This window comes from Coloeus monedula (genome assembly GCF_965178545.1).
Source record: "Coloeus monedula genome assembly, chromosome: 10".
Lineage (NCBI taxonomy): Eukaryota > Metazoa > Chordata > Aves > Passeriformes > Corvidae > Coloeus > Coloeus monedula.
Genome location: NC_138790.1, coordinates 10,195,591 through 10,223,407, shown reverse-complemented (window position 1 = coordinate 10,223,407; position 27,817 = coordinate 10,195,591). Strand labels below are relative to the sequence as shown.

The 27,817-nt window shown below is 38.4% G+C and overlaps 1 protein-coding gene across 1 annotated transcript in view; it reads right to left on the bottom strand.

The window, feature by feature from the left end:
- COL4A3 (collagen type IV alpha 3 chain) overlaps positions 1–27,817 on the bottom strand; it is a gene marked incomplete at its 3' end in the record, with an annotated part of 53,597 nt that overhangs the window by 4,173 nt on the left and 21,607 nt on the right. The window contains exons 13-47 of the mRNA XM_082287937.1: positions 27,717–27,794; positions 26,200–26,262; positions 25,885–25,941; positions 24,876–24,920; positions 23,416–23,469; positions 23,001–23,042; positions 22,213–22,300; positions 21,814–21,849; positions 21,313–21,477; positions 21,017–21,109; positions 20,181–20,276; positions 19,778–19,848; positions 18,412–18,600; positions 17,396–17,564; positions 16,407–16,503; positions 15,819–15,919; positions 14,860–14,957; positions 13,303–13,453; positions 13,070–13,183; positions 12,144–12,311; positions 10,970–11,052; positions 10,245–10,386; positions 9,702–9,800; positions 8,932–9,021; positions 8,428–8,567; positions 7,306–7,432; positions 6,954–7,034; positions 6,240–6,338; positions 5,288–5,338; positions 4,122–4,307; positions 3,370–3,500; positions 2,859–2,931; positions 1,474–1,545; positions 1,233–1,352; positions 399–497 (exon numbers count right to left, since the gene is read on the bottom strand). Of these exons, the coding sequence (XP_082144063.1) occupies positions 399–497; positions 1,233–1,352; positions 1,474–1,545; positions 2,859–2,931; positions 3,370–3,500; positions 4,122–4,307; positions 5,288–5,338; positions 6,240–6,338; positions 6,954–7,034; positions 7,306–7,432; positions 8,428–8,567; positions 8,932–9,021; positions 9,702–9,800; positions 10,245–10,386; positions 10,970–11,052; positions 12,144–12,311; positions 13,070–13,183; positions 13,303–13,453; positions 14,860–14,957; positions 15,819–15,919; positions 16,407–16,503; positions 17,396–17,564; positions 18,412–18,600; positions 19,778–19,848; positions 20,181–20,276; positions 21,017–21,109; positions 21,313–21,477; positions 21,814–21,849; positions 22,213–22,300; positions 23,001–23,042; positions 23,416–23,469; positions 24,876–24,920; positions 25,885–25,941; positions 26,200–26,262; positions 27,717–27,794 (3,568 nt within the window). The remainder of the gene's footprint in view (positions 1–398; positions 498–1,232; positions 1,353–1,473; positions 1,546–2,858; positions 2,932–3,369; positions 3,501–4,121; positions 4,308–5,287; positions 5,339–6,239; positions 6,339–6,953; positions 7,035–7,305; positions 7,433–8,427; positions 8,568–8,931; positions 9,022–9,701; positions 9,801–10,244; positions 10,387–10,969; positions 11,053–12,143; positions 12,312–13,069; positions 13,184–13,302; positions 13,454–14,859; positions 14,958–15,818; positions 15,920–16,406; positions 16,504–17,395; positions 17,565–18,411; positions 18,601–19,777; positions 19,849–20,180; positions 20,277–21,016; positions 21,110–21,312; positions 21,478–21,813; positions 21,850–22,212; positions 22,301–23,000; positions 23,043–23,415; positions 23,470–24,875; positions 24,921–25,884; positions 25,942–26,199; positions 26,263–27,716; positions 27,795–27,817) is intronic.

Below are 27,817 nucleotides of genomic sequence, written 5' to 3'. Positions count from 1 at the left end.
TGCATAGCTTCATGGAATAGTGAGGTATTTTAAAGAAACATGGCCATTTTTACCAACAAAAACTTAAAGTAAAAACATTTTGTGGTGCCTAAATAAAAATATTTAGTTCTATTTTGATGTAATGAAAAGGCACCCTGGTACCTAGAGATTTCAGGTGACTAAACAGAAGTGAGTAATAGCAGAAGAGCACAGTCAAGGCATATTTCTGTAAATTATTATTTCATTTGTGAATATGCATCTGTCAAAAGCTAAGAATGTGCTTACAGGGGTCCCTAAAGCTACTGTAAATGTTACAGAATCTTAGTATGTGAGAGAGGAAGGATTTACAGAAATCAGCAGTACAGTTTATCTGTAAATTGAGTAGTACCAGTCAAACAAAGATGTCCACTTTCCTGTACCTCTTTGTCCTGGAAATCCCCTGTCTCCTTTTGGACCAGGCAGTCCTGGATGACCTGGATGACCAAAACTTCCTGGTAGACCTTTTACTCCTTTAGGTCCTAAATTGCAATCAACAAAAAAAGCAGAAACTTACAGCAGTAGTTATTCTAGATTTTATTAACTGTTAAAAAATAAAGTTAAAATCCCCACATAAATCTAGCTGTGTTAGAACAAAAGCCTGAACTTACTTAGTTTTCAGACTAAGTTTTCAGACTTTCAAATGCCTTCTAGCAAGCCTTCCCTGCTGAGGAGCTCCCTTCCTGGGGTGCAAAGCTGTGGTACTGGAAAGGGTGGCCAGATACCCATTGCATATTCACGTCATCCTACCTGCTCCTTCTTTCCCCATTTCTCACAGCTGTGGCAAGCTTCACTTCTGGTGCCAATGGAGAAGAAGCCAGCCTCTCCTTTCCTTCCCACCCTCAGACTAGGACAGATACAATCCTACTGGAGCACATCTACAGTACTTCTATTACAAGTGGTAATTCCCTCCCCCCAACAAATGACAAACACCTTGAGCATGGTTCTGGTTATATGAAAATGGGGAATGTTTTCATCCCCTATGTTGCTTAGGCTTATTTGGAGGGATGTACTCACTCACTGCAAGGGTGGAGGGCAGGTGGAATGGGACAGGTTATAAATATTAGGGTGTTAACAAGGTACAAAGAGCTATTTTTAAATACTGTGAGGTTTTTTTAAAGACATGTCAATTTTCTACGCAGAAGTTTTCCCACCAAACCAAAATGTTCTACTAAGCAGCACACACAGACATGCATAGAGGTAAAAATAAAAATCACCTTGTAGTCCAGGAATCCCTTGAATTCCTTGATCACCTGGTGTTCCTGGGGTTCCTGGCAGTCCTGGAGGACCCTTGCTTCCTGGGATGGAGTATATTTTCCCAGAGACTCCAGGTGGGCCTAGCAGCAAAAATATAATGAACATCTATTGCTTTGCATTAAAAGAAAGAAAACAAGCTACAAAACAAAACAAACAAATCAGCCTAAGTCAGCTGGTATTGGAAGGAGAAAGGTTGCTTACCATGCTGACCCTTTGGTCCCCTTGGCCCTTCTGCACCTTGTGGTCCTGGAGGTCCTTGATTACCCTTTTCTCCTAAAAGAGAAGATTGAAGACATATCTGTCTGGTTTAAAATGTCAAAACAACTGTCAAAGTTTCAGAGGCTTATTGAAGAGTCCTGCACAATCCATGCAAAGTTCCCAACGGGTAACATAGCGTATAGACTCATTTCAAATGTGAAAGGGCGTTTCTGCACCTCTGCTGCAACTGTACAATTTATAGGTTGAATGCACTCAATTGATAAGATGATACTGTCATGCCTGTCTATATAAAGGTTGGTGCACAAACCTAGTTTAAATTCTCAGCTTTAGACTATGTCCTTTCTATCTTACATGTTTTTGTCACTGGATTTCGCACCTTTAAGTGCTGCCTTCAAGTGTAGTTCAGCTCCCTTTAACCCTACTGTCAGTTATGCCAAAGGCTTTAAGAGAGTTGTAGAGTTTTTGATGAGACATTTGATAAGCGATTCTTTTCACTGTGCAAAATATGAGGTTATGTTCAGACTATGCTCCACAGTTCTGCTTGAAACAAAAAACTTAATTAAAAAGTATTTTTAATATTACCTCAGGAGATTTGATGTACGTGAAATGAGAGTTTGTTGTTTAAGGAAGTAAGATTACTGTCTGTGTGGTGACTTTGCCAATAACAAATTTAAAATGCACAATAGTCAGCATGGATCACAAACAGGTAGGTTGAACAAGTAATGATATTCTGTGTCACTGTAAATTGTGCAATTGCAAAATGAGAATACAGGAGTAATGCAGGCCTATTTTATTTAAACCATATTTAAATCACTAGAAAATCATCTAAATTTAAAGGATTTGTAGCCAGCTACTGATTCAACTAACCCGCAGGAATATGAAATTACTGAAGCCAATATATTTAACAGTTCATCTGCTGATAAACTGTAAATTAGATTATAATTGGGACTATTCTTACAGTAAACAGAGGACCCAGTGCTGTAATTATGATTAAATGCTCTTGAGTTCTGTAGCTAAGAGGCTGTCGAAAAGCCACATTTTCTAGCAGTGGTGGGGTATTTCCAATTAGCAGACTCAGTGCCAAAGTCCTTACACACCTCGTCACTCACTAAAGACAAAACTGTTCTGAATTTGTCTGAAGTGGAGGTTGTTGATGTGTCAGCCCTTCCTCACTTAAATGTCAGTTTGGACACACCCAGAGCATGTACCTCAGTGAAAACTCTCTTAGTGAATGCTTTCATTTAGACCTGATCTTCATGGCAAAACCCTGTGTCTCTAGAACCCCTCATACACAAATACTATTATAACTCAACAAGTAAAAGATTGTATTTGGCACACAGGAGTGTACATGATAAATTTATGAATACCTTTTACACCTGGGAATCCAAGAAATCCAGGGTGCCCTCTAGCACCAGGATAGCCTGATCGACCTTCTATTCCCTGCAAATCAGAAAACATCAGTAATAAATGGAGCAGCATCTCCACACTATGAAACACATTTTATTTTTTTCAGAATATTCAAAGCTTTATGTTCACAGAATATGCTGCAACTAGAATTATCTGCTCTACTTTCAAGCATGTTAGAAATAGTCATATTATTGTTCATATTATCCTGTAATACAGAACAGCCAAGGAAATGACATACCAGGAATTAAAAAAACCAATTCTTATTGATCCACTTAAGTCCATAAAACCTGTTTCTCATATCCATTTTGGTATTTCCTCTATTACAAGGTGTTTTTGTGAAAATGGTGGGGAGGGGATGCTTGTCTGGGTTTGTTGTTTGTTTTGAGATTTTGGAGGGGTTTTTAATGTGTATTATTTTCATGGTAAGAGCAGATTATCAAAGCAGTAAGAAGCAATATTCCTTTCACTGACTTTGGGACCAGGAGGGCCAACGTCACCAGCTGGGCCCCTCGGCCCTGGTATGCCATCCGCCCCTCTGACACCTTTGCTTCCTTTCACACTGAGAGTGGAAAGACCAGGAAGGCCTGGAAAACCAGGAGCACCTATACAGAAACATCAGAGTTAGTAAAGACTGCTTTTCACATAGATTACACACAGCTCAGTGCAACGTTCAGTGGCTCCATAATGATACTCATGTTTACTACCGCAGTGATTCCCAAGGAAATACACACACTTTAAAAAAAAAAAATCAATGAATTTTTCTTAGCCCGCTAATTTAATCTGAGATCAGAATTTACAGTAGTCTTTAACACTATAGGTTTTTGAATATCCTCCAGTTGTAGCTAAGCCTGGAATCACAGCATCATTTATGTTGGAAAAGACCTTTAAGATCAAGTCCAACTGTAAACCTAACACTGCCACATCCTCCACTAAACCATGTCCCGAAGTGCCACTCAAGCTATCTCAGTTAAAGATGGATCTCAGCTGCCCCACAGACCACATGGGAAAAAAGCAAAATAATGCAGTCCAGTGGACTGGAAAGCGTAGACTTATTTTTATTTAAATGCCACTGCAGAGATCATGTTGTTTGCAATGGTAATATTGCATTAACTGCTAAAGGGCCTGTTTAAATATGAAACTCTCTTGGGGGAATACCCCTTTCAACCTTGAATTCTGGATATCAGTATGTCATTTCAAATAAGTAAGGAGTTCTAAAAACACACCTGGTCTTCCATGTGCACCAGGAATACCTCTGTTCCCTTTTTGGCCAGTGATTGCCATGCCTGTGGCACCTTGAAATCCAGGTAACCCCACTAAGCCAGGAGGTCCAACAGGTCCTTGATCTCCCTGATGACCTTTCACACCTGGAGGCCCAGGAAAACCAGGCAGTCCCATGTCCCCTTTGATTCCTGCGAAGTGTGAATATTACATGTAGGGAAGGCTGTCAAGACAGTAAGGTGATGTAACGACTCAGAATATGCGTTTCCTATACCACAAAGGTGGAATTCAGCCCTTGTTTTTAGTACAGAGAAGTCCTCAAAGCCACCTTGCTACCCTAAAGCAAAATAGTTGTGAGAAGACAGGACTCACTGCAAGGTACACAACACTTTTTTAAATTAAAAAACCCACACAAATAAAAAACCTCCACTCCACTTCAAAGATTGTTCATCCCAAGAAATAAACTTGTGAGAAGGATAAACAGACTATAGAAGGGAATATTTATTGATGCATAAGTAAAAGAAGTGCTTCTTTCTTCATCAGAACTAACAAATCCTTTTAAACTAAATCCCAGCTGGAAGCATCAATATGAATGAAACAAAATGAGAGACTATTCCAAAAGGATATTGTTCTGAAGTTGATCTTAGAGTGCTTTATTTTACTTTTTAAAAGTAAAGCAAATCAATGGATTTCTACCAGCACCAGAAATACAATGTAAAATCTCAAAAGTTGAAAGAGTCCCTTCTGTTTATCAATATAAAAAGGAAGATGAACAAAATTAAAATGCAACCACTGCAGCTTTTTAAAAGTATGCTTAGTATTCAGCAAGATCTTGTTTTCACAAGAGCTCTAAGCTCTAAGAGCATAAGACTAACATACTCTGTTAGTCAAATTATGTATTACCATAAAATTTCAAAAGCTCTAAAATGTGTATGTCACCTTCACAAGACCACAGAAGTCTGCTTCTTTATTTCCCTTTTACAATAGTCTAAACTCTACAAGCAACAACTGTTGACATTTAATATTTAGGACCAAACCATTGATCAAAAGCACGGAATCACTCCTGATTTCCTCTGACACTCTTAGTGCCATTTCAAGTATCTGAAAGCAGCAGGGCACTTGATGATGATTCTGGGATTTAAAAATTTAGCTTTTTGAAAAGACAACTCACCTCTACGTCCAGGAATGCCTCGAAGGCCAGGGATCCCTCTCCCTGGTGGTCCTATAAAACATTAGGTCACATTAACTCAAAGTCCTAAATAATTTCTAGGAAACATCACAGTTTTGTAATATTTCATATATTTCTTCAGAATTCACTGAATCAAAATGCAGAGTTTAGTTATATGTAAAATAAAATTTATTATTTCCATTTCTTCTATACAAAAACACAAATTAAATTTTAAAGTTTTGATTTATAGGAGGAACTCTTATTGGTCAATCGTATTTGAGGTACCTTCTACTAAAATAAGCTTTTTTAAGAGAAAAAAAACAGAAGAAAAAAATCTTCATTTAATTTCATTATTAGGAAAAACAGAAAAATAAATGTAAATACTTCCAAAAGAAAATATGTTCAGAGTGATTACTTCAAAGTTAATACGAAAAACTTTCTAAATACCACGGATGCTTTCTCAGTATCTTCTTGATACCAATATGCAAAGAAATATTTTCAGTGTAAAATTCTGTCTGAATACTGGTAACAATAGGAGTGACATTTAAATGAAAGGTTTCACAACCCAAGGTCTAGGTCATGGAAACTTTCACTATTCATGCAGGGAAACACTGTGATTCCTTTTATTTTATATTCACATAAAACAGAAGACTCCTTGGAAAGGATTTTGGTTCTTTTTATCTCTGAGATTAAAACCATAAGAACTGTTAACAGCAATACTTCAACTCTTGCAGACATTACGACAAATCACACGTAGAATAGAGCATTTATAATGCACTTGGGTTGCTGACAGCATGTACAAATATTGCAAAGAAAATCATGTATAATCTTCTACTTATAAACTTAGCTTTGGCTCTACAGAAGCTCCTTAGTAATCCTTTCTAAATAGTCCTTGTCAGTATATTACAGAAAAAAACAATTGTAAAGTAGAATGAAAATATTTCACTTGTGTTACCTGGTTCTCCCTTTACTCCTGGGGGACCAGGCATACCATCCTGACCTTGAGTACCCCTTTCACCAACAAGTCCATGTTTTCCAGGGACTCCAACAGCACCTGTGAATTACCACAATATAATTTTTACTTCCATAATTTTGCAGTGAGAAGATTTGACTCTCCTTTATTAAAATTTAATTAACTCAGCTACTTCAAAGATAGGTGTAGCTTTGTTGGTATAGAGCAGCATATAGCTTGTATTGAACTCACTGGACTTCACACTTTAACACACCCACTATTTTTACAGACATAATAAAGCCTGCAATGCATGCCTCTCTGTTGCTGCATATTTACACACTGCCCCTGAGATATATTTTTAGTTCTTTTGTTTTAGCAAAAGACAACTACAACTCTGTCTCCTCTTTCAATTCCAGTTAATTTTCTTCTCTTCATCTACATATGTCTTAGTGTATCATTCTCTTTTAGGAGGTAGAATCTAAAGAACCTAAGCCTTTCTTATAATTGCGTGGATATCACATCTTGAGACCCTTGGATATGTACTTATAAAAAAAAAAGCGCAAAAAGCTTTCCAGTAGTGAAACAAAATTAGAACTTTTTGCCTCAGCTGAACCGATAACATTAAAAAGTGGCTGTTAAAAGGAGGTAGACAAAGCCTCAATGAAATGAAATCCCAAACCCAGGCCAGTGATACAGGAGAGATGCTATATACCATACCAGGAGGGCCTGGGACTCCCTGCTGTCCTGGGTGGCCCCGACATCCTTTAACACCAATATCTCCAGGGGGTCCACACTCTCCTGTAAGAAGAAAGAGTGTGGCAGAGGGTAAAAGGCATCATCCCTAGGTCCAGACTCAGTTTAAGAGCTTTGCTATTGTTTCTGCTTTGGCCACCTGCAAAAGTTCTCCAGGTGATGCAAGCTGGCCTGGCTGCCCTGACCACAAAGGAGCTGTTGAGGCTTACAGCAGTCAATATAAATTGATGTGCCCCACACAGGCACCCTGCACAGTTGGAGAAATTATCTTCTTCTAGAATCACCAGCTCACCATCCCTCCAAAAGTACCCCATACCTGGGATTCCTGCACCTCCAGTTTCCCCTCTGATCCCATGTGGTCCTGGTTCTCCTATAAGTCCTGGATGACCCTGGGAGCCTTTTTCTCCTTTGCTGCCAAAAACTCCTGGGGGACCTGGATCTCCCTGAGAAATAGCAGTTGCACACAAACAGGTAAAGAATCACATTGAAGAATAAAAAAATCACATGCAATTTTAAAGGTTAAGTAATGCAATCATGTTTCCTTAGGATTTTCAGACAAAAACCAAAGCAGACTTATATGAGGTCTTCTCATAATACCACTGATCAGTCAGACATAGCTAAGATCTACTTTTAACCTTTACAAACCAGCTTGTTTATAGATATTTTCCCTGGCACAGCTTTCCCTTCAATTTTATTTTTTTTGATCCAAACATCAAAATGCATAGGTAATATGCAGCTATACAAAATATTGAAATGTGTATTTTTTAACTTGAATTCCTATTGACTTTTTTGACAATAATCTCATTGGGGCTACCCAGCTAATACAGAAAATAAACAAATAATTTAGACAGATTACAGGAATTATAGAGGAATTTACAGCCTCAGCCACGCATTTCAGATAATCTCATAGGAAAAAAGACTTCCAGTTATTCAACAACTAGAATATGTGGAGTTAAGCTTTCCAATTGATCTAACTTAAAAATACTGGTTTGTTCTTTACAATACATACATATGACAAAACATAACATATACTGAATGTAATATATATTGCTAAGAAAAAAATAATTAATCTTTTGCAAGGATATTACCAGACTATCAACACCAAACAGTAAAAGCTTAGATTACAAAACTTTTGCACTTGCTAAGATGATGTTTTGCTCCACTTTTTAACATCCTTGATCTTAATGAACTTTTACAGAAAGCAAGTTACTTCAAGATGTTCCATCTTTATAGATAAGAAATTCTTGCACAAAAGAAGCAAAATATAATGAAATAAAAATTTTCTCCTGAGTAATGGACACAATAGAATTTTCCTATTTCTTACCACTAACAAATCATCTATTTCTGCAAACTCTGCAGCTCTTGCTTACATGTTGTTGTTCTGTTTCTATATTCAAAGGCTCTGCCTAATAGGAAAAATTTTCCACTGCCTTTATACCTTTGGACCAGGTTCTCCTGGAGGCCCAGCTGATGGGTACCCAGGATCTCCTCTGTCACCTGGAAAGCCACCATAGCCTGGAGGACCAGGGTCTCCTGATGGCCCTGGAAAGCCTGGAGATCCTTTCTGGCCTTTTGGACCTGGAAAAATACCAATACTGATAACATTTCTTAAAGGATCATAATTGCATATCACACCTCATGTTTTGTGAGCTGTTGCTTACATATACAGATACTAATTCCTCATTAGAGTAATTTTATCAGTGATTTTATTTCTAAAAAGAGGTTCTTACATGTAACAATATATAAATTAAAGAATTTAGATAGAGAGGGAGAATTGCATTCTGTGAGCCAGGCAAATGCTGGGATAAAAGTAAGTCTATGCATACTAAAGAATAAATCCCAGTCTAAGTATTGCGTGGTGTGCTCACAGTAACGGCTCAGACCTGTGCAAATGCTTCTAGAGAGCTCTATGAATTTGTAATATGGCTTGAGAGAAAATGACCTGGAATTCCCATGTCCCCTTTTTCTCCGGGTGCACCTGAGAATCCTTGTCCTCCAGGAATCCCTGGAAGACCCATAAATCCTTTGGCTCCTGCAAGATGAAGAAATAAATGTCATCTTCACGTTTGCTTTAGACACTAGCTGGATGTTAGAGCTGTCATGAATACAAAATCCTCCACCACACACCTTCTTTTGGTATATTACTATTTTATAGATAATCAACATGGGGCCTTTTGCCCCAGACACAGATAAAATTATCATTGATGTTTTCAGAAAGTCAAGAAATAACAAACACCTTATGTATCAACGCTAAAATTAAGGTTTGTGACCACAGCACTTAGGGGCAGCCACTGAAATGATAATAAAAAATCCTAAAATATTTCTGTGCACAATTGTAATATTCATATTTTATAATTAATTTTAAAATAATATTGAGAATTCAAATTTCTCTTTACTTTTTATGAATATTAATTTCTATTAATTGGTTTCATCAGCTTTTAGACTTTATTCTTATTCAGGTTGAAATATTATTTTCTATTTGTCATCCCAAACAATGGTTTATATTTGAAAGAAAACAAAATCATTTGGTGATAGCTGCTATGATTTTCAAATAGCAGCTTTTGAAACTGCTCAGTTTCAGAATTCTCAGGAAAGCTTGAGAGTTAATAGAGAAAATGTAGTACTGCTTCTGGAGCCAAGCTGGTGTGCATTGGGGCAATAGTATCTCCCTGTCCACATGGCACAGTAATTTTCAATATACACATTCCATACCTGGTAGACCAGGCATTCCTTCAGACCCATCAACACCCGGGGGACCTTGCACACCAACATCTCCTTTTTCTCCCCTTAGACCCATTCGGCCTTGAACTCCTAAAACAAAGTTTCATTTAAAAAATATTAAAAACCAACATTTTAGAATACAAGTTTTGTACAAAGTTTAAAATTTTGTAACTCTTTAAGATAATGAAACAGAAGCAGAGCATAGGATTTTCACTCTGTGAACACACATAAGCAAAACACAAGCTTATAAGTATATAAGCCTCCTGGTACTATTGACATTAATACTGGTTTAGCATTAAAATAAGAGCTTTTTGAAGGAATAAGGACTTGTTAAAATTGAACTGAATATTCAACGTAATATCCAACTATCCCATAAATAAGAAGGCAGTTCTAGTGTTTAGCAATAATTATTTCAAAACCATGTGAGTACTCTCAGTAGAAGAGTCAGTTTATTACATATTTTATAGTCCACTGTAACTGCAAAACAGATGACAACCCTGACTAGTTTTTAGTAACAGAACAACAAATGTGTACCTTTTAAACCTCGTTCTCCTTTGTCCCCAATACCAACCAAAGTCTCAGATGGTCCAGGAAAACCTTTATCACCCGGTTCGCCTTTTTCTCCAAGAAACCCTTTCCTTCCTTTTATTCCTGGGAAACCGGGAGAACCTGAAAGAAAACAGAGTGAAATTTTCTGAAGAGACCTGACTAGATGATATAATAAAGGAAACCAAATAATGCCAGTCTTCGAGAGCAATTGTAATTTACATACGTAAATATATATTCCAAATTAACAACCTAAACTAGCTTCTTAACTGCTCCAATCATCAATAAAATACCTATGAGTACAGATTATGGCAAGAGATGGAAATAATTTCTTATCGTGAATAAACATATGATCTTGAGTCTGTTGAATAAATATAATAATGGTATCCACACAGGATGGGAAAAAAACCAGCAAAAAACAGCAAAAAGGTTGTCTGTTCTTTATTGAGCAAATCACCAGCCACTTAAAAAAAAAACCAGAAAAGAAAAGGTGGTGAGTCAAAACGGCTAAAAAAATCCCATGATGTCGTTCAGTCTGCAGACTGCACATATACAGAAGAGAGATTTACCAAGACTCAGAGAAATTCCAGTACAACATCTGTTCTCAGGAGTGGTAATACACACAAAAATGGATCACAAGACTAACTTGAGCATTGAAATTCCTGTATTCTAAGTAATAATGAAGGCAGATACAGAGATCACTTGCCTCTCACTCCCGGGTTGCCTGGTATTCCAACCATGCCAGGGGATCCAGGAATTCCTAACAGTCCCATTACACCTGGATCTCCCCTTGCACCTGTGGAATTGAAGCAATATTTGTTAGTATTTGATCAGTTAAACAGAACATTACTTCAGAAAACTACACATATGCCTGTCATTTCAGAGTTTAATTGCTTATTTTATTTCTTCTCCATTTCTGTAACAGTCCAAGCCACTTTTCCCATCTTTAACCACAGGATGATGACTTAAAACCCCCAAATTACCGAAATTAGTAGCTGCAACAGCTCCTATCAATGAATGAAATAACTGACAGTAAGGATAATGTATCTGAGATGTCCACACAGGGCTGAGAGATCAGTCGTGAGATGTATGGGAATGACACTCCTTTCTGGATCATGAGTCAAAGACCAGCTGGGAAATAACAACTCCCTCAAATGCCATCAGAAGTCCGTGTTTGCATGACCAAGTCAAGTGCTACATGTTTATCAAAAGCTTTACAGATTCTTAATATAAAAAGGTATTTACCATCTCCTTCTCTCAGTGTAATGATTGGATATTAAGGAAAAACCTTTGTTAGAAATAAGAACCACTACATGACTGATTTATTTTACTCTTCAAAAAAAATTTCAACCTATTTCTGAAAGAAAAAAACCAAACAAATCAACTCTACAGGGATCACTTAACATACTTGAAGTTAGTTCTTGTTAGTGACAGAGCTTGATCGGACTCAACTCTGTCAGCTCAAGATCAGAACTTTTAAGAAAAAGAAGATGGCATTACAAACTACTTGCTTGAAAAGGGATGCTGAGTAAGAACTAAACACTTTCCACTTCCATTGTGCTGGGGGAGTTGCTTTGAATATTAACTATTTCATGTCCTACTGCAAGGACATTACCGTACAAAAAACTACGTAAAACACTGTTCTCAGCGATACAGAAAATTCCACACTGAGTCAACAGAGCTTCAAGATATGCTCATCATTTAAGGAAGAATAATTTATTAGTTTTCCATAAAAATCTCAAAGATAAATGAAAGCTCTTGATGGAAAAACATTTCAGCATCTTCAGTCTGGAAAAGTATGACATTTTTGTGCCCTTTTTGCAAAACTCCTTTCTGCAAAGACTCACTTAATTGTTACATCAAAACAAATACTTGGGGAATCCTTACCTGGTAAACCAGAGATTCCTGGCCTTCCAGACTGTCCCTTGGGACCAGGTAATCCCATATTTCCCTGAAGACCTATTAATCCAGGTTCCCCAGGCTTTCCATAGATTCCCGGGATACTCAAACCAGGAGGACCTAGGTTTCCTTTTGAACCTTGTAAACCTCTTCCTCCTAAGAAAAGTACAAAACAGTGCAGTCTGTCCGAAAAACAAACCTCATCTCTATCTTTAAATCATAAGCACGAAACTCTTCTTGAACTCTGCCTGTTTGAAGCTAAACATGAGATCTCTAAGGCAACAGACACATTCAGAAAATCTTACGAGGGCTGTGGGTTGGGTTTTTTGAAAAGAGGAAAAAAAATGTGAGAGTAGCATTTTCTTTCTCAGAAGAAGAAGAAACACCCAAACATGAAAACGCCACCAATTCTGTATTTATTCTTTAAAAAAAAATTCAAAAAAAATCCTTTTGAGATCATATATAGGAGAAGGAATGTGCTGCATACCTGAGTATGTTTTTTTTAAAAAAAGAAAATAATATGCAGTACAGGCAGGTACTTTTGGGACCCTAAATTGTTTTCCTACCTAGCTGAACTCTTCCTTTCTTTTATCTCTTTATCAATCCCATTGCACCACAGAATCTAAGTTCAGTCCTACAGGAGAGATATGACTGAAATATCCTTTTTCCTGTGGAATTTGGGTCAGTTTGTGATTACTCTTTACACTGTCCAATGGAATTTGAATCTTAATCCATCTTACCAGTGCATGTGCTTCCTCCCATCTACAGAAAGAGCATTTTTGAAATGAGCTCATATTTTCTTGCATACTATTCTATTAGCAATATCCAGAAACAACTTCAGCTCCCTCAGGCCATTGGAAGGCAGAAACAAACTCACCCAGCCAAATGGCACTTTTTGGGCCAGAAAGTCCTACCTGGTGGGCCTGTAGCTCCCTGGCCACCTGGTAAACCTGGCAGGCCAATAAGACATTCAGCAGGTTTCCCTGGAAAACCTGGGTCTCCAGGAAGTCCAGGTGAGCCACGATTTCCTAAAAGAAATGAGACTGGATTCACAACCAAATTAAGTTTCAGGCTGAGCGACCATTGTTTGACTTAGCTTTTCTTAAAATAACTTTCTGTGCTGCCTGAGCATCTCTGAAAGCATTACCTCTTAGGCCATCATCACCATCATGTCCAGGATGCCCTGGTAGGCCTGGAAGTCCTGGAAGTCCACCTTCACCTTTTGAGCCAGGACTGCCATGGCCTCCTGGTGAACCCAGTCTTCCTGGCTCTCCAGGAATAACCATGCCTGGGTCACCCTGCAACACAGAAAGAAATGTAAACAATCTTCTATGCTTCGCAAATCTGCCAAAATATTTTCTCTGTGGGAATAATGACCTTATTTTGTTAGGGTAATTCTCTTTATTTCCTTTGGATCTTTCACATTGTAATTTCTAATGGCTTCAATTCAGCAGATCACTGGATGTTCCTTATTGACCCCCTGAGGAATTCATCTAGATAGCTTTTAAACGTTGTCTTCTAACCCTAAGAAGCTGCTACTAAGCAATGCAAGACACTTCCCTCCATTTGGTCTTTTCTGGACTGGAATGCGTTCTGTAGCTGTGAAAAGCTTCAGACTTCTGTCTGAAAGTGGGGGTGAACTTTGTGCAAATGTAACTTTTCCTTTATTTTTTATACCATAGTCATATTTTTTTATCAAAATATTTATTTAGATGATCAAAATCAGCACTCAGATACATCTCAGAATACTCGGTCAGTTGTTGGGGCTTTTTAAAATCATTCTTCTGAACATTGTTTTCCATGAAGACTGGTTTTATCACAAATGTCCCAAGTGTATTCCCTGACTGCAAAGTTTGAATTAGTAGGTTTTTTTAGCTGACTGAACTGCTGGTTGTTTTGAGTACAGCAAATCAATACCTTCATAAAGCAGGTCAGTAGACCTGAACTTATACCAGTCACTAATGCTATACTTGGACCACAGAGGCCACTTCACATCCAGATGTTCTGTGGCATCAAATCCAGATTAAATAGAAATAAACAGAATAAAAATAATAATTAAATAAACAGAAATAAAAATCCCAACCTCAACCCACTTCCTTTGTCATGTCAAAAACCACACAAAAGAATGGCATATGGGCACACACAAAAAAAACCACACAAAAAAAGAAATGCCATGTTTTCAAATCATTTAGGTGTTAATATTGTGTTCAAAATTGAATCCTAATTACAGAGTAGTCAAGAATCAGTAGATTAGCTTCTGCTAATCAGCAAGAGTAGCTGCAGTATTCCCTTCAACCTACTTTCTTCATGCTTCAATTCAACAGAGCACTTGCTTAAATGAAATACATACTCACTTGTCAATGACCTCCATTAAATATATGCTTAATTAGATTTCTGAATAGGCATCTTTTCAGCCGTTGTGGCCTTAATTTTTTTGCTGTAAGCAATGCAATATCCTCCTTGTGGTCTGAAAGCTGAAGTAGGGAAACATGCCAAACACTTGGAGTTCTGAAATCTTGTATTTGGATCTAAAATTTTGGCTTGAGCCCCTTTTTATAGAAAGAATTTAATTTCATAGTTTGTGCATCACTAGTCAAGAAATAAAGGAATTCCTATAATCCTTACAATTTTTAATTTATGTGCTCAGTATCAAATTTAATGAACGGGATCTATGGAAAAGCCTGTGCTGTATTTCTAACCAAACCTTTTGTCCTGGTTGTCCTAGGTTTCCAGCTCGGCCTGGATCTCCAGTCTTTCCTTCACGACCTGGTGGCCCTCTGCCTCCTGCAAGTCCTTTATCTCCTGCAAAAGGAATTAAATGGGAGTACAGATGCTTTATTTTACAAAAAGGTATTTGTATGTGTGCAGTTACGAGCCTCTGACACTAATGCAGCTTGCATGAACTGAAGGGAGCATCTTGATTTCGGAGCTGATGTGACACACAGCCATCTTGTTCCTTACATACTCACTCAAAAGTGACTGTAACACTACTTGTTAATTAACTGATTTGAAGCAAATCACCGTTTTTTTTCAAGTGAAGCCATACTAATGTCAGTTCCCTACTGTTCTCTTTAACAAGCAGCTTGGTACAAGTTTTAGTACTGTAAAAAAGCTTTTTTGTTACCTCCTGTCCTTACAGGATTATGAGAATTTCCTAGTATTTCTAGTGTTCAAAGGGAGTTATAACTTTGCATGAGGAATGGCCAAATTTACAGTATTGAAAATGGTTTCTATTACCTGCACACTAGAGCAGGTATTGCACTGTACATAACCAAAATTGATTAAAAATAAAGTACTGACACTTATACAGCTCTGTCTCTGTAACACATATCCAGGTAAAGAGAATCCATCTGAATTAAGCACTCAGATGAGATAACTGCACCTGTTTGGGCAGTATTCCAGAAAGCATCAATGTCTTTTAAAATATTTCCCTACTGTCAGCTTTGATACTTGATACTCTGAAATACTTCAAAATATTTCAAACTTGGAATTTCTAAGATTTAAGGCAGTAAATTACAAGACTGCTAAAAATATTTATCTGTCTGTTCATTGATTTATTTTTTTAACTTGCTAATTATTTTAAGGTGTACTTAAAAAAAAAAAGAGATTGTTTGTTTGTTTGTTTTGCTTTATTTTAAAAGAAGATCAAAACCAGTATTTTACCTTTTGGACCTGGGTTTCCAGGAAACCCAAGTCCTGGAAAGCCTGTGTCACCTGTTGGTCCTGAATGTCCTGGATCACCTGGCTGACCTCTTGCTCCAACCCTACCTGTACAAACAAAATAAGTAAACTGTGAATTTTCTTACCACAGAACATCAGCTTTTAAGATTAGGTGTGTTAGAGTTTATCATTATTAATAAGGACACAAGTGTAGATTACATTACAATTTAGACATTATTTCTCCTTCGCTGCAGGTTTTCGCAGTTAAAATGCTAATTGCATTCACAGTACCAAAGCATGGATGAGTCTGTGAGTTAAGTTTTTATGTAACCTGGCCAAATTCCAGACTCCTAGAAACAGCTACATGCAGACACAAATTTTCCATTTCTTGAGAGGTTAAAAACACACATTATAGGCATGAGGATTGAAACAGAAGCAACTATAAGAACAGAGCTACCATAAAGCTGTCAAAAAACTTCCTGTGCTGTTCAGGACAGTTTTAAGGACTATTGTTCTGTAAAGATGCCTTGCAGTTAACCTGACTGTTAACCAATCTCTGATTTTAACTGTTTTACTGATTTAGTGCAGTACTCACCAGGCACTCCTGGGGGCCCAGGTAAACCATGTGGTCCTTGAGGTCCTGGCAATGCAGGTAATGGAGTTGCCCTACTGGTCTCTCCTTTCAGACCTTTCAGCAAATATATAATAAAATATTACAAGGGCATATAATTGGGCAATGTGTAATCTCAAGCATTCAAAAATATTAGTGATCAATCTCCTTGGCTAAAAATGTAGTCTTCTACAGTTTCCATGTTTCTGAAACTCCAACAGACTTTGAAAAGCCTTCACATCCTGGCTTCATTAAGTAAAATCATTTTATCAACACCTGCAGTCTTCCTCTCAGCTCTCCTGCAGTCTAGTAAAGACCCAGAAAAGGAAGGAAAAAGTCACCAGGAAAATGATGCAACTGAGAAATGCTTAAATCTGCAACTCCATATCGTAAAGACTCAATGGGCATTATTTTTAAGCAACCTTGACTGTATCTGCCATTCAGGTGAGTTCTTCCAGATTATGCTTGCTTGTAAAGACCTACACTGTTACGTTTCCAGCACTCAAAAATTATGATGCCCTTCATATTTAACCCTGCTGACTTAGTTTACACTAACGATGATGACTGGATGCATATTTGAATACCTTCTGTTTCCACAGTGAGGACAGTCAAGCACTGCAAACGTTGCCCAGAGACAGTGTGCTGTCTTTGTCCTTGGTGGTTTTCAAGGACCAACTGGATAATGCCTTGAGTAACTTGGTCTGATTTCATAGATGTCTCTGTGCTGAGCTTTACTTCATCCCCCTCTTCATGCACAAAGTCCCTTCCAACCTCAATTATCTAATGACCCTAAGACTTTTGCTATTGTCTTCGGAGGGACCAAAGCTGGGACAACGCTGTGGAAATTCCATGGCAAGGAGAGGTTTGCCATGTTTCATAAATTATGTCTTTGACTTCAATCTATCTCTGCAATTTTAATCAAGTACTCTTTAACATAGGTAAAACACAGTAAAATAGCTAAGTTACAAACCAGCTTCTCCAGGTAATCCAGGTGGTCCAGGTATTCCTTTAGAGCCTTTAAAACCTCTTACTCCTTGTGGTCCATACCCTGGCAGTCCAGGAAGCCCCATTTCTCCAGGAAGCCCAAGTCTACCAGGCAATCCAGGTAGTCCTCGATCTCCTTTTGATCCAGCCAATCCCTAGTGATTACACGTGTATACCAAGCATTACTTGATTTCCACACCAGCTTTCTTAACAAAATACCCATTTCTCTGACTATAATTTTGTATTATTTCAATAACAGAGTAGCTCTGATAATTTAAGAGAAAAGTTTTCCTCTGGTTTACATGTAATTAAATGAATATAAATTTGAATATCAATGGTTACGAAGACAGAGGAAACAGTACAAATAAATACAATTGCCTGATTTTTTCCAATCACTATGTTGTTGCACTGTACACTTGTCTTCTGTTTTAAAACACATTTGGCAAAAAACCAAACCCACCTCAGCTCTGATTCTCCTTGAATACTGTGGAGTCAGGCTTAGAGACAGTTGTATCTGAATCATGTTAACAGTTTCTCAGCCAACATAACACAACAATAATTGTTAGTTTTTGTTTCTGCTGAGCTCTGCTCTAATGATTCTATTTTTATGGTCAGTCCTCACTGAAGATTAACCCTTAAAGACTGAATTATTAAGCATTATAAGTAGTCAGGAAAATATTTTTAAAAAAGATCTTATCCATCATAGAAATCCAACATAATGCTCCAGTCAGTATAAATATCCAAACTAACACCTCACTATCCTGCTGAGGTTTTTCAGCAATGTGTACCTACTCTGGCCTCATCTCTCTCTGGTATTACATCAGAGTATTTCCTCTCATTCTTTCATGCATATTGGTGGTTATAGTTGAGGACAGTACTCTCAGTCAGGTAGGGGATATCCAATTGAAATAACTGCATAGATTAAACAGATTGTTGTAAAAGATAAAATACTGACTTAGGTTTCCATGACTTCCATATTAATTGCAAACAGTGCATACCCACCTCTTCACCTTTAGAACCCTTGGATCCTTTAGAGCCAGGTCTTCCCAGAAATCCACTTGAACCTTTTCTTCCTTTGTCTCCCCTGACTCCTGGATCTCCTTGCTCACCTTTTGGCCCTTCTGGATGTACATATCCTGGCTCACCTTTTGATCCTTTACTTCCTTGATCTCCTCTAAAACCTGGAGGTCCCTAGAATAGAATTATCAAAAGAATTTCAGTGCTAGATATATGTCATCTGTTTTCAAGTTTTCTTTTTTTTTTTTTTAATTAAATACCTCAGAGGGGTTCTTCTTATTCTCACCTTTATTCTCTGCAATGGCACACTTCAATGAAACAGGGTTTTGATTTTTTTTTCTTTTTCTCCTGCCTTTACATCTTTTGACATGACTATGCTACTACAAGCAGGAGTAATGTAGCATAATTTAATGGGTAAGACCATGGCACAAAAAGAAGGACTTTAAGACCTAGTTAGAGATTTCTCCTCCACATGGGAATATCTCCCCAGGGACACTCTAAGTGCCATAGCTGGCTCTGTTCATACTTAACTTCGCTATCCCTTTTCTCCCCCACAGGTTATAAAGTGGGTATACTATCCCAAAACTAGTACAAGCTGAAAGCACACTGAGCTCTAGTTATCTTGGGCTCATGAACTCTTAGGCATCTCCTGGCAAAGCCTGTTAGCAGACTCATTCTGCATCTGTACAGCAACCACCACAACAAATACTTGTGCACGATTTTTTTAATTGGATAGCACTGGCTGTACTTTCCCATAAAGAATTACTACTACAGGCACAAGTTAGAACAACCAAATGGCATGTGTGTGGCAGCAGGTGGCAGCCTTCCCTCTTCATAACATTTCCCAGGAAGGACTGTCCTTCGCACCCCTGAAGAGTGTATTATGAGAAGCAAGTTTCTCTGCACAGCTGGGGCTTTAGCAATTCCTGAGTATGCTGGAAACAAGAGAAGTCAGAAGTCTGAAAAAGATCACAGCACACAAAAATTCATATATGCTTTACAGCCACTGCCATGATTATTGAATTACATAAAGGAACAAAAGGTTAACTACAGACTACCCATACCAGACAGAACAAGCAGTCTCAGCACCATGAAATGAAATGCAGCATGGGTTAACCACACCTGCCTCACTGCCTGGGCCAACTTGCTGCACTGAGCAACCAGGCTCATGTAGAGCTGTGTGAACCATACATCACATTCTCTGCCTTGCCTCCCATGCAGACACACCCATTACTACAGGAAAAAACCTGTTGAGATCACCCAGTATAACACTGCATGTAACACTAGCCATGAGGTTTCTCTGAAATAATTCTTGTGGGATCTGAATGTTAATCTGAAAAACCAGTCTTACTTGAGCCCCTGGAAACCCTGGTGCTCCTGGAGAACCTGGAGAACCTTTTGGACCTGTTGTTCCTTCTCTACCTGCAAAAGAAACAGTATATTTTTTAAAGAAAAATGAAAACAAGGACATGGATTTTAACAAGCTCCAATAACTGCACCCAGCATTCATTTGACTACATCATCATAGACTGAGCTGGCTTTAGGCTGCACCTAAGCCTATCAGCACTCTGAGCTCAGGTCCTTTAGGGCTTGTGCTCCTATCAGCAGAGGGAACTGCACCAGGCTCTCACACTCATCATCACCTCAGGGCTAGTTCAAGGACTGCAGGCTGCACAAATGCCCACACATGATTGTCATGCTAGAAGCAAAATCATTTACACTCCTACTATCCTATTACGAACAAGACAATTTACCAGGCATGCCATCCTGACCACGAGGCCCAGGAGAACCAGGAAGACCAGGTATTCCCGAAATATAGCTGCAATCAGTACACACAAGAGCATCATCACCTAGAATGAAAATAAATCGTGAGTTGCTCCACAGCAAGTAATTTTCAAGCTTAACTAATGTGCTACCTAGTTTGTTATAGCTAACACCTTTTGGCCAGGAGTGGTAGAATCATGGCCTTAATTTTGTTGGAAGATCACTTCCAACACAGTAATAAACTACCCGTGGTCAGTCAGTCAATCAGAACTGACTACAGTTAATTGAAAGGACAGAAACATTTGGTTTAGATCTCTTGATTTTTTTCAAGTCAAATTTTAGCAAACAATTTGGATACAGGCACTCTACTGATAAGCCAAATTCTCTCAAAAGAAGAAAGGGACATACACTTCAAACTAACAGAGCTCCATAACACTCAGGGTCATTGTAATGACAAGCAAAGGGCAAAGAGATTCAGCAGCTCCTGTGGGTGGAAGTTGCTGCTTCTTTCAGAGACCAACTGTCAGCATGAACATAACAACAGGAGCGTACAGGCCCTACCAATCTGTAGGAACTGTTTGTTCCAGCGAAGGTCTACACCCTGCCACAGCTCTGTACCATTGGTGTACTGCACTGACACGCGCAGCACTCTTTCAGTTGATGTAAGGGGAGGATGACATCTTGCTATTCCTAATGAATGTTCTTAAAACTCTGAACTCAGCAAATGACTTGAGGTAAATTAAATTAAAAAAAATATATAATGATGATCCATGAAGATTACTGGATTGCACCATCTACTTCTGAGAGACAGTTACTTGAAACCGACCTTTCATGCCAGTATCTCCTGGAGGTCCCGGAGGTCCTGTACACCCTGGCTCTCCAGGAAGTCCTGGTAGGCCAGTTCCAAATATTACTCTACCTGTTAATGAAATGATCATGAAACCATTACATCAGCAGATTATTCACACAATTCTCCACTTGCTAAGAGAGAAAAAAGTTGCAGGGATGAGCTGGAGACAGTATTCTGATCCTTATAGGTCCCTTCCAACTTGAGATATTCAACAATTCACTTAAAAGAGAGAGCTACTTGGAAAAATCCGTAACACCTGCAACTAGAAGTACCTGGTTCTCCTGGAGGGCCTGGTAATCCAATAGAACCAGGCCTGCCAGTAATACCAGGCAGTCCTGGAGGGCCTACAATACACAAGCCAGCTTGTCCTTTCTCTCCTTTAGCTCCTTTTGGCCCAGGAAATCCTGGGGGACCTCTCAGACCAGGTCTTGACACACCTAACCAAAGGGGAAAAAATACAAAAACAGAGTTAAAGAAGAAATGGAATTCCAAAGCAAAGTAAGTACTCAATAGGATGAGTGACCGACAATCACACCAAGTTAATCCCACAAATCTTTTTTATCTTGAAATTTATTAATCACAGTGAGAATCTAGACATTTAAAAATGATCTTTAACCTAAGTATTAGACCCATCAAAGCTCTTGGGTGACAATTTTTTACCACTTAAAGAGATTTTTAAAGTCATCTGAAATTAACATTTCACAAAGCTCATTCAGTGTAACAGACAGGAAGAACAATGTACTTTATTATTGGAACTGGATTACTGCACATACCTGGTCTACCGGCAGCTCCGGGAGGACCCTGTGGTCCTGCAAAATCAAGATATTAAAAGCTTGAGGTAAACCACTCTATACTCTGCGAAGTCACTATTCAATACCATTGAATACAAACTTTGATCTTTCGCATTTTAAGCTTAAAAGTTAAAATATGAACTTGGTTTTGCCTGAGTGGGCACCTACCACTCATGCAACTGTTGCATATTGACAATTATTTTAAAGGGGAAATACTGCTATAAATCAAAGTCTCAGGCTACCTTTCAAGTTAGCAACTATATGTGAGTTCAGGAAATATTCTGGTAAAGGCAGAAGAAGTTTGCTTAAAATGTAGTCTGCAATAAGCCCTTTGAGTGGACTGTTCTTGCAACAAAATTGTAGTTTTGATGTCCCACTCACCAGGCATGCCATGTTGACCTTTTGGTCCTGGAGGTCCGGGGGGTCCTTCATCCCCTTTTTCACCAACCACATAATCATAATACTCCATCTCAAGAGAAAGATGGTGAAAAAATAAAGAGTTGCAAGAATGAAGAGAGAAGCACAGTACCTCACGCTGAACATTTGATTAAAGAAGTGTTTTGATCTCATTCATAATTCTGATGTTCTGAGCCCACAAGACCTTACTAATTACAAGCAACCAGAAATGACAAAATAATTGTTATTAGAAGCAGTGTCTTTTTAGTACTCTGTCAATATCACAAACACTTCAGCTTTTTACAAAGCTATTTCTTTTGAACAATTTAGGCCAAAGGTTTCCATTAGATGCACATGGGGCCTTTAGGAAAGCCACTAGGGAAACAGCATGACTAGACAGGGAAATTGTACTCATAGCAACTCTTGCTTTCTTTAAAAAGTCTTCTTAGGATTTTAAAATGAATGCCACCTGTTCTGGAAGTGATCAGAAATTGGTTTAAATACTAACTCCTATGAATTTTTGTAACTGTTCTTTGACAGTCGAATCTCCTGCCAAAATTGCTTCATCTGAGTGAGGTCTAACCAGGCACAGATCCTGTATCCAATTCCATATGAAGGAAGATATCACCTGTGTGAGAATCCCAGCAGTATCAGTACTTTGTGAAAGCCATGCTTGATTACAGCATCACAGGACATCCATTACTGGCTCATGCAGACAGTTTGGATTATTCTAATGGTTTAGAAAAATGATGTATGAAATAATTTACACTTACTCGACCACGAGCTCCAGGTGGACCAGTGTTTCCTTTCATGCCCTTCATCAGAGGACAGAGATAGGTTTGTTCATTAAAAACAATATGTGTAATGACATTTACCCACTGTTACTTTGGTACATTGCTCAAAACATTGAAGAAAAACTTCTGCTCCTGACCAGTTCTTCCTGTCTCTGTTCCTTACACAACCATTCAGCTGCATACACCAAAAACTACAGGAAGTCATCAGCAGACATAGACAGACACCAGTTCAAACACATGGTTTGTTTTAGCTGATCCTTTCCCTATTCCATGATATCCTTATTTGTCATCTCTCAGGCCAAGTGAAACACAGTGATACATAAAATTATATAATAACCCCCAAACATACCTTATCCTCATCCTCAAAAGCGATAAAAAAACCATTGCACAATACCTTAGCTCCTCGCCTTCCAGCCAGTCCTGGCCTGCCCTGTTCACCCTTTTGGCCCTGCAGGTGACAGTACACAATTTTATGAGGATTAAACTTCTAGCACTGACATTAGCAAGACCTAAAATGTAAAAGCTTTAGTCTTTCATGGTGATGGCAAAGTGAATGCAACTTGCTCAGGGGAAGAAACTGCCGTGAAAGACCCAGTTTGAGGTACAGCTCCATGCCTGTACGAAAAGCTGCAGGTGTCCCATCCAAACCTGCCTCTCTTATGGCACACTCCAACAGTCCCAGAGGGGAGCTGCTCTGAATGGCACAAATGTAGAAGTCGCTGATTTGTTTCTCCCTCTGCAAACTATTTGTGAAGGGGAGAAACTGAACACGGTATGAGACTCTCACATTCAACACCCTCCCCCAGAACTCAAGTCAGTCTGCGGGATGGTGCTGCTCTCAAGAGGTGTCAGCAGCACCAGGATGGAAAACAGTGCAGACTAAGGCTTTCTGCAAGTGAATACAGGCAAGGGAGAGGGACTTCTTGGAGACTCATGCAGTTGAATGCACTGCTAGTGAGTAAAACTGAAATGGGAACAGAGCAATGACATGCCTTTGTCATGACAGAAAGTTTTCTTTCTGTTAGCTGAGGCAGTAGAGCTTTGTGGTCTGTCATTCAGTGCTCTTTGTCAGACTGGAATGTGTTTAGACTGCCTGTGAAGGTCATTTTAGCATGAAAAAGATGATGTTATAGTAAGATACATGTGCAATGGGCTATTCTGGCAGTAAGAATTTTGGTAAGATGTTTATAAGGTCACTGCTACTCTAATGATGTTGTTAAAGTAGAGGTGAAGTAAATAAAAGAACTGATATTTAACCCATTGAAAATACATTTGAACAACATCAGCTTTTATATTAGTACACAAATGAGACAATTTTACTTCTAAAATGGCATATTTTAAGAACTATATGTTGACAAAATGACAGTTTAATAGCTATCAGTCATCTTGTTTCACGCCAAGACAGCCATGACCCTGGCAATAACTTTCCTTCGTAAAACAGTGTCTCTGATTCTAGTGACTAAAAACCATTAATTTCTCTTCTCAATTTACGTTAAAGGGAAGGTATAACTCTTTTGCAAAAATTTCATGTGACTAACCAGAAAAAAACTCAGTAGAATTAATTTTGCTTAACTTGGAGTGTGTCTCAAACTCATTAGACAGTCAGCAGCAAGCAACAGGTCTTTATTTGACATAGAAGCAATAGCATCTATGACCTGAGCATCTGTCTCCGGCACATAAATCTACAAGAACATGGTATGTTCCAAGGCCAGCTGTGTGAAGGAAATGTTTCAGTGTATGCAAATCAACTTTTCAAACACTTTCCACAATGAGAGAAAGCAGTGACAGGAAGATAGAATTGTCATAAACAGATGACTACTACTTAGAAAACATTTAGAAGGCTTCCTTCATTACCGGTAAGCCAGGTGGACCTGGGGCACCTTCTTTTCCAGGTTTGCCCTACAAAGGAAAAATGTAAAATAAAATAAAAAAACCCTAAAATTTGGGATATTGCATTCAAAGAGCATAGCAATTCGATGCTGTAAACTGTGTAACTGTAAACTGTGTAAACTGTAAAAAGCCATTAAGGTTATTTTAAAGTATTCATTAATCACAACTAGAGTTCATAAAACTCTACAAAACAGGTGGTAAGATATTCCATTGACATTCCTCCTCCTGTGGAGGATTACTTCTGCCAGACTTCACCAGTACAAAGTGCCAGGCAAGTACAGAAAGCTTGGTGAAAAATCAGGCTCTTGCAGAAACAAGACAAATGACAAAACATGCTTCTTCCTTCTGTTTTCACTTTTCCATCTACTGCCCTGCTTCAGATACCTTTGAAGTGCACTCCCTACTCCTTTTCATTAAGTAATTTCTCTTCAAGTTGAAGGGCATTTGAATAAAAGTAATAGCTTTCCATTAATTATCTTCCAAAAAAAGATATAATCAGGTAAATTGCATTTTAATATGTATACTTTTTAAAATAAACGTATTATTTTTTCATATACTATGCTATTAATGGAATAACTCTTAGGCAACTTTTCTTCATGTCTCCACACAGCTGCTGGTTGAACATACTAATTTAAATCTGCTGCCTCAAGTAAACCCAGTGTTTTCTCTTCTACTTATACCCTTGCATTATAAAGCTAGTACATGTATAGCAGAGCACTTTTTTACTAAGTTCAACAGCAGAGCCTTTATAGCAAAAAAAATGGAAGCATACACACAAGCAACTGACCTTCACTCAAAGTACTCATTTAAGTCACTTGACTTCCAGCTCTTGTCTAGTTTACTGCAGAAAGAGTTTTTGAATCTAAGCAAATTTGCTCCAAGTAGCAGTGAGGCAAAAACTGGACAGCAACACTAGTTCAAAACTGCTTTCCAGAAAGGACTAACACATGTGTATTCAACTGTTTGCACATACCTGTGCTCCTGGTTCTCCTCGGTCACCCTTTTCACTCTGAGAATCACCAACTGGCCCCTGTAACAAAAGCACATTGAGGATACTCATATTTTGAAACTCACATTTTCTAAGTTAAATATATATTTTATAATTTTTTATCTTTTAAAAAAATACAGTTGGAATGCTATTAATAGGTATTTTATTCTATTCATTAGTTACATTCTTGTCATTAAAGGTTGAAATAATTAGTGTAAATACTGGGCTGTAAAGAGTAACAGGTACTAGGTGATATTGCCTGAACATCTGGATTTAAGGAATTTACTTCTGGCCACTTACTGTAAACCCCATTGGCCCTGGGGGTCCTCTTGATCCTTTTTCTCCTTTTTCTCCTTTCAAGTCCTATTACACAGAAAAGAAGAGCTTACTGTGGTACCTTGGATTTTTCTATGCTTACCATGACAGTCTGGTTCTACAAAGAGGAAATCCATATGTCACCAGCAAGATTCTTTGAGCAGAGACAGTTCTACTCAAATGATTAAGAAACAGAAACCTTGTATCAATGCTCCTGCCTAAGTCTATGATGTTTGAAAAGGAAACTGTTTCTGCACATTTCAGAATAGAGCTAGGTCAAAACAACCTACCTGTGACTGCATGCAAAGGGACCTCAGTAAATAGCGCCACAAATGGCAACAAGAAACAAGCAAAAAGCCCAAATAAACCTTAATTGTTTCACTGGAGCTAGAGTTACTTCCAAAACGTAAATGCTGTGGCTACCTACAGCATCCTTGTCTCCGTGGGTGCAAGATTACACTACTGTGCACACCATCGGGCCACATCCTAAGGTCACTGTAAAGCCGAATTTTATGGACTGTCTAATTATTACCTGGTTAGAGTCATGCTCCAAACTATTTATGTAAGGAGTGTTGAGAGGTTTCTAAACCTTAATGCTCAATGTCTCTGAAAAATTGCCATTCTGTCATGATAAGCCACCACAGCTGTGGCTGGGAAGTACTCCATGTGGCCTTATTTGATTTAAACAGGGAGAGGTGGTGTGCCTAAAAGCTGAACCTTGCTTCTGCGATCTTTCTCTTCCCTCCTCAATACAGTCTTGATGCAAAACTCACTTTTATTTTAGCACATAATGGAGAGAGACTTTGGATGACTCCATAGATTAGATGCAAATTACATAAGTAAAACAGAAACAAGAACAGGTTAAAGACTTGTCCTGTTATTAAGTGAATACTTAAAATTATATCAACTCCTGCTACTTAATTTCTATATAAGGATACATTGCAAGAATTTTAATTCACAACGTAATACTTAAAAAGAAAGCTGAATCACACTATTTTCTTCCATATTCATTGTCTTTCCAACACTTTCTGTCATTACTCATGTTTCAGTAAAAACAATGAGAAAACAAAATACAAAATGTACATGAACATGTTGTAAGCTTTTGTGAAACTCTGGATGCTCAGAGTCTGACATTCTCAGTGACAAGGCCCAGAGGTCAACTCAGTTGTGGCTTTGATCAGAACATCCATGTGGATTTGGTGAAGCAGCAGTAATTTACACTTCATGTACTCAGAGATTCACGGCAGGTGGGGTACTGGTAGGCAAGAAGAATTGCATTGGCATTGTGCAGATGTGCAGATGTGCACGTGGGCACACAGGCCTCAGCCACGCTGGCTCTACACAGACACTCTAAGAGAGTTTAGAATCTAATTAAACAAGTCTGAAAAATGTTAGAATGACTAAAAAGAAATGTTATCAGAGCAGTGAAGATGAAAACGTCCTCTCATAGTAAAGCCTAGTCAGTTGGCGTATCTGAATATGATGTTTAACAATTTTACTACCGTCATGTTGTCTGGTCCAGTTAACGTCACAATAACAGTTCCTGGGGGCCCAGGGGGTCCAGTTAACCCAGTGTCACCCTTGAAAGAAAAAAGAAAAATAG